This window comes from Rhagoletis pomonella, unplaced genomic scaffold, assembly GCF_013731165.1.
Source record: "Rhagoletis pomonella isolate Grant_MI unplaced genomic scaffold, Rhpom_1.0 Rhpom_scaffold_00008, whole genome shotgun sequence".
Taxonomy (NCBI): Eukaryota; Metazoa; Arthropoda; class Insecta; order Diptera; family Tephritidae; genus Rhagoletis; species Rhagoletis pomonella.
In genome coordinates, this window is record NW_023458562.1 from 17246665 (window position 1) to 17253825 (window position 7161).

Consider the following 7161-nt stretch of genomic DNA (forward strand, 5'->3'; position numbering starts at 1 on the left):
TTGCGCAACCTGGGTATTTTTATTTGATCGCTTATAACTTACGTAGTTTTGCATCGATTTTCTTCGATGATACCTTATTTTTTTTGTAATATAACAGAGCTTAGGGAGAAAAAAAAAATCTGCAAAAAAATAAAAGGTTTTCGAGATCCTTCCCCGCAAAGTACAATTTTTTTTATATTTTTACAAAAAAAATTGAAAAAATCGGTAATGATTGTTCGTTATCTTTGAATCTACAGGGCCTAGCAAAAAGTGTTGTATGCACAGCTTATAGAATTTTATTACCTTTTAAAAGCTTCAACCCTTTTTGGAATTGCTTAATTCGTTCTTGAGATATATATGATTAAGTGGACCCAATTTTTGATTTTTTTGCAAAAACGGTAAATTGCAAATATCTCAAAAACGGTACCATAAAATTAAAAATAACCTTGATTTTCGGAATCAGGGGGTGATTTTACATACGAATTTCATAACGGCGTCTCTGATAAATTTTGTCCGTCGACCAGTGCAATCAAACAACCGTCAAAGTTAACTCCAAATGTTCAATGTGGACGATTGTGTTTTCCAAAAAGCTCTTTTTCATTTAACAAGTTAAATGGGGCCAGTTTGAACGTCATATTACAGTTCTAAACAAAAAACTTCTGTTAAATTTCTTTGTTTTGTATGGGCATTAGCTTGAAAGTAATGTCATAAAAACCACTTCATATTAACAAAAAAAAGTGAAATAGCGGTATACAAATGCAATTTTTAAGCAATGTATTAAAAATCAATTGTATGCAAGCGGAAATACATCGCTTTTTCTTTTCAAGCAATTGAGGCTTTTGTGAGCTGTTATAAACTGCTCCAAAAAATGGTGGCATCACTATGTGACGTTTGACGCTTGCTGTCGTGCGCGGTAAATGTCAAGGTAAATATTTTTTAGCTACAAGAAATAAACTAATTTTGCTAAAGGTGATTGTAGTAATATCGTATAAAAGTTCATAATTCAAAGTTTGGTGTATAAGTGCTAAAATACTTTCTGCAAATCGTTCATCCACAAATATATTTATCGAGTTATGGTGTCCTCAATACCAGACAGGTGAGCATCCATCCAAAGGCCTTTCATGGGGGCGAAAAGGTTAAATAAAAGACTATTATTCGTTTTATTAATAATTTTCCATAGATGGCTGAGCTATAAACCAGTCGGAAAACAGATCGAGGGAACACGCTTCATTGCCTTTAAAGTGCCGCTGCGTGAGGTGAGTCTTTAAAGCATAACCCTTAATAGCATTTTATATTAAAGGTGTATAACAGGCGTCCTTAGTAGCTAGTTCATCAACTATTGCACTTGACCCTGCAAAAGTTGAGAACTTTTTCGTTGTATTTGTCAAAATCTACCTTCATCAATTAAGCAAGAAACTTACATGATAAACCGGTTCTGAAATTGTAAAAGCCCCATCCTTGCTACATGTATTTAGTACATACCTCTAAGGTTCAGTTAATTTATTCACTCATGAAATACATGCCGTAGCATACACCAACTCCGCGTTCATATGTACCATAAAACACTATAGGGATCCCACAGTACCCCACGAGTGTTTCAATCAAAATAAACTAAGGTAAATTAATTTTATGCGTTGAATTGTTTGTAATTATGCACAAAAGTGGCAACTGGCATGTTTTACCGAAAGAATAACTTAAGAGCGATGCAAAGCAAGCATACCTCATGCAGTAGGTCAGCGGACCACACGCCTACTGGCTGCTCAGTACCAATTCGCCTGGTGCCGGAACAAGGAGTTGAAGCGCCAGTTCATATTAAAACTCAAGGAAAATATGAATATGAAATTAAATTGTTTTGCTTAATTAAATAACAGCAACTACTAAAGGTGACAGCGTTGGCATTGTCGGTGGTCATCTTATGCTCATGTTACCTGCAAGCCTTTCCTGTTGTCCCATTGTAATTTACTCAATTCCTTGTTTACACAACTTCAGTTTTCAGCATCATGCGTTTACTAAAGGCTCTGTTCAATTTCTTTGTGGCGGCTTAAAGTTAAATTTATATTAATTATACCACAGAAATTCGCTCGCAGGCACAACATGTCGCACCGCAAATACCGAGACGTACGCATACAATGTAAATATTTTATGAAAACTGTGGATATTTATTCATACGTATGCCGAAGAGCTTTCTGCACTTTGGCGACTCCTTTTTATTTACTTATCGTTAATTAAGCAATTTATTTTGTTGGACATTTGGGGTGGTCGTTTTGTCGTATGGCTCGAGGCTCCACGTTGGTATTTTTCAATTTACGCCTTACATCAATAAAACGAGTTCATTTTCAAAACTTGAGTATATTCAAGATATTAACGCGAGTTGTTGCATAAAGCTTATTACTTCTATAAAAAAAGATTTTCAGATGACCGAAACATTTTTAAATCGAAAAGGAAATCGAAATGATAACTCATCGAATTATAGTTTACAAGCGTAGTTGACAAGTCTCCATATCGCTAGCTTAGAAAGAAAAGTTGCTAAGTCCACTTTTATATATAACCATATTTTTGAATAGGAATGCATCGTTTCGAAAAGGATTTAGGTAGATGCTTGCTTTATTATTTCTTGTTTATTTTCAACGAAAGGCAGATTTGCTAAGTCCAGAAAAAAGACGCTCAGAAAATCCAACAAAACCAAAATATTACTAAATCCTTTTTTGCTTTGATTTAAACCCGCAAAATGGGATTTGCAATATTCTGGAAGAAAATGGCTCAGATTCCTTTCCTGTAACATAAAAAAAATGGTCTTATCAACTTTGCACTCGTAAGTTAGCGATTTGTTCGTTGCCACGACGGACCGTACGACGTAACGGGATTCATATCTGGCCAAGGACTGTCACTACAACGTCATTCCCCAAAAAGTCTTCGGATAGTTTGTACGCTGTTACAACAAGGTTAAGAACTGTCTCTTCAGCATTATTCTCCCAAAATCTCTTGGGAATTTGTATGTATATTAGAGAAAATTAGTTGTTTCATTTAATTGAATTTTATCATTTGATCTATTTAATAGCGTGTTAACGAAAACGTGAATGAAGAACACCGACTCGATGCCAATATTTTATTGAAGACGGTTCCCAATTTGGGGATGATTATTGATTTGACGAATACCACCCGGTATTATAATCCACATGTAAGGAGCACACATATTTTATACTTTTAATATGCTGCATAGTCAAAAAAAAATATTTTTCCTTTGCAGAATTTCAAAGATAAGGGTTTAGAGTACATTAAATTAATGATTCCTGGACATGATACGCCCTCACCGCGCATGATTAACCAGTAAGTTTTGAAAAGTATTTCCGGTATGAGGACGATTGTTAATAAATTCTTCTATTTACAGATTCAAAACTCTGGCGATGACTTTTTTAAACAATAACTCTGATAATGGTTAGTATAACAAGATGTCGGCCACCTATAGCGCCTTAGTTAAGAAACTAATTCATATCGTCGTTTAAAGTACAAAACCGCGTATCGTCATTCTGCAAAACCGCGTAACTGGCATTAGCTGCCAAGAATTGGATTTGCTCACACAAGCTCTTGGCTCAATCCTTATCCATTCGTCCTGATATATACTGGCTAGGTATGCGATTGTTTTATAAAAAAGAGAACCATTTTGAAATATGGGTGTTTTTACTCTCTAGAAGATAATTTACATACGCGGTTTTGCATTATCCTGATACGCGGTTTTGCATTTTGTTGATACGCGGTTTTGTACTTTAAACGACGATATAGTTTTCCTACGTAGTGGAACGTATTGTATTTGCCATTAGCAGAGTTTTCATTCTTTAATCAAAAGGCCTTAGGTGATGTTTGCTTGCTTAAAAAAAAAAGAAGCTTTTTGCTGATGCTGATTTCCCGCATTAAAAGTTCCCTACTACTGCTTAAACAATTTGTATATGTAGTATGTGTACTTAAAATACTATATACATAGGTAAATTTATCAACGCATGCATCTAAAACTCGCCGACAGTAAAACCAAAAGTCACGTGTTTATGCCAATTACGGGCCCATTGCAAGTGCACCCTCCTTTATTTGTACATCTGTTTATGTACTCTCATACCACCAGCAGCAGCCTGTCTTCATACTGTCATTTCGTGTCAGCTTCCTACGCGATTAAGACTACCTATAACCAATTAACCTAGACTTCTGCGACGTCAAACAAGACTCGACAACTAGTTTTTCAAATGGCTACTAGAAGAACGATAAGATTCCGACTTTGCAACTTGCTTTGAAGTTCTCACGTTTGCAGTGACAATAAAATTAAGTGCGTGCCTTTCGCTTAAGTTCAAGGCATCGTATTTTGTAGTGGTAATTCAAGGCGGTTTAACTTGCAATAATTTTTAATAATTTAGTTCTTTAAAAGCTCATAATGCGTCCGCAATTTTCGTTTGTCGGCATCATTGGATAACAGCTCTCGGTCCCCTCTAAAATATTTTTTTTTTTTTTTTTTATTTAGCAAAAGAACAATTTGTGCGGCAATCAATAAATTTCGCGCATAAAACAAACCTAGACAAAAAATGCACACACAAATTAATATTGCAAACATAACGTTTTCAACAAGTAAAGCACAAATAACAACAAATCAATATTTGCGGTGGTCTTGCCATCAACACAGAACAACGAAAATACAATAGCAGACAAAAAGCAATGACGTCTGAAGGGGCGGCAAGTGAGGGCACAACAGCAGCAGCGGAGGTGGCAACCGTGGCCTGCGTTCGTTGGAGCTTACTTCCTTTTGACGCTGCGCATTGGTTGGATGTTCAAGCTATGGAAACATGACGAATCTCATGTAAGCTACGCATGCGTATAGCACTCACTCCTTTTAGCTGCACAAATGCTGCTGTTGCGCTGACATGTTTTTCAAAATTTATTGCCCATGTTAAACAGTGTGTGTATATGTGTGCTGGTTGTTGTGCCGCGCTATGGTTGCTTCTGCTGCTGCTGTTGCTTTAGAAGCTGTCTCTTACCATTGCAGCCGTTGCATCTTTGGTTTTCAACACGTTTTTATTGTTGCTGTCTCTTGAAATTATCCCATGGCTACGCAGTCGGCTGTGTTCGCAGCCACTCCATCGGCATCGTCTTTGGCCATACTCATTCTTCTGCACCGATCATCGTTTCATTTGAAGCTCAACGTGTGGGTGTTGACATATTTTTGCGGTTGGCTTTTGTAAATTAAATTTTTGCGGTCGATTTCTTTCACTCACTTCTATATTTCGTTGCATTCTGCGGGCTTTGTGGGTCGCCAATGGCTTTGACTGTATATAATTTTTTACTTGCTGCTATTTAAATTGGTTATTGTGTGTGTGTTGTTTGGCCGACAACAAATAGTTCTGGAAATGAGTCAAGTTCTACATTTTTTGATAGCATCCTTTTTAAATAATTTGCACGTTTGGTCTATGTCACTCACATAGGAATGCTGTGGAAGAAGTTTATGTACTTAACGAATTTTTTATAAGATAGAGGGAACATTCTGCTAAAAATTTTAATATGCATGCTAGTTAAGACTTTGCTGTTCCCCATAGCTGTTAATTTGTTTGTGTTCTCTTTTAGATAAACTGATTGGTGTTCATTGTACGCATGGAGTCAATCGCACTGGGTTCCTAATATGTAACTACATGATCTCTGAGTTAGATATGAAGCCTGAAGAGGCGATAGACAGTAAGTGATTTTATCTAATTTTACATCACACACTCTTCATAAACGGGCTGTCACTTAATCCATCGTGAAATCTGAAAAAATGCGCTCACTAAATACGAATTGCTACGAACCTAAGCTATATGCTTCGTTCATAGCTTTCGAATTAAGTGATAAGTGTTTTCGAAGATTTCACTTAAAATCGAACTAGATGGATTCGTTGAAAGCCCTGATTCGCCCATAATATACTTGTCCTCCGATTTGATTTCTGCATCAAGATATACACATATGTATAAATATCTTCTTAATTCTAAGTGAGAATTGATTTCACGAAAAGTCTTTTTGGTTCAGAAATATTTTCCCCCTTTTGCTCAACAAAAAAATAAAAATAAAAATGTAATATTTTACTCGCACCTCATCGCGGCAACGTTGGAAATTCCACTAAAAATCTTTTCATAAAAATCTTTCGTATTTTCCCGGTATTAGAATTCGCTGCTGCGCGTGGCCATAAAATCGAGCGCAGAAACTATTTAGTCTCCCTAAATCATTTAAAGAATGCGATCAAAAGTGACAACAGTGGCAGTCCGAAAAATGACTTCAAGGATGATTTGATCGATAACAACAAGCGAGCCATACGTTCCAATCAAACTCACAGCAAAGAGATTTCATCGTTGCATTCACCTGCTCCAGAATCAGCATTACCGCCCTCAACAGAGGAGTTCGATAGGCGTGATCGATATGAGCGTTTTCGACAGGAATCGAATATGCAACGTCAGCGTCACACGAGTGCTGCCGTAACTGCAGCCGCACAATCTGAACAACAATATATGGATAATAACTTTAACAGCGCACAGGGCAATAGCTCGAACTATAACAGGAGATATGTGAATACTAGTCGTAACTGTTCGCAAGGTAATTTAATAAGGGATCTGTAGCGCGCCATTATCTCGCCTCATACATATGCTTTAAATTATCAATTATAGGTGGCGCAAATTATCCATACCATAATAATCATAACAGCTACGCGATGCACTCGAATAATAGTCATTCGCGTGCGCCTGATAGTCGCCGGTATGAGGAAGAGCCAAGTCGTATGCGAAATGAACATGTACCAAGCAGTAGCGATCGTTATAGTGGCGAACGCAGGCACGACAGACATCGATCTCATCCATATCGGCGCGTATAGCATATGATTAGACTAATATTTGCTTTAATTTTTTTAATTTTGAGTATATTTAATATTTTTTCTCACCTTTACTAATTAGACAAGTACAATTGTGGATGGTATGTTTCAATTATGTTCACTTGCTAATATTTGTGCCAAAATATTACAAGATACTGCCTACCGCTCCAAAATAGTAAATTTGGTTCTGCTTCCGCATTTGAACCATAGCAGTTGGTACATTTAATGGTTCCCAGCAAAATAATTTGGCTGAATTCAGTGTCCCTCGTTCTGAGATTTTAAGAAAAAGCAATTGCTTAGTTTCTATTCGTACGGCC

The 7161-nt window shown here is 36.7% G+C and overlaps 1 protein-coding gene across 3 annotated transcripts; it reads left to right on the top strand.

Moving 5' to 3' along the window:
* Window positions 1–838: 838 nt before the first annotated feature.
* Window positions 839–7155, top strand: LOC118744273 (RNA/RNP complex-1-interacting phosphatase). 3 transcript variants are annotated; one of them, XM_036477174.1, is made up of 9 exons: window positions 839–904; window positions 959–1075; window positions 1160–1235; window positions 3038–3157; window positions 3227–3306; window positions 3368–3414; window positions 5578–5685; window positions 6148–6573; window positions 6645–7155. In XM_036477174.1, the coding sequence occupies exons 2-9, from the start codon at window positions 1053–1055 to the stop codon at window positions 6845–6847; spliced, it is 1083 nt and encodes a 360-aa protein (XP_036333067.1). In that variant the 5' UTR covers window positions 839–904; window positions 959–1052; the 3' UTR covers window positions 6848–7155. The 3 variants fall into 3 exon arrangements, with proteins under 3 accessions (XP_036333067.1, XP_036333065.1, XP_036333066.1); XM_036477173.1 differs by having other exon boundaries at window positions 876–904; window positions 949–1075; XM_036477172.1 differs by having other exon boundaries at window positions 858–1075.
* Window positions 7156–7161: the final 6 nt, after the last annotated feature.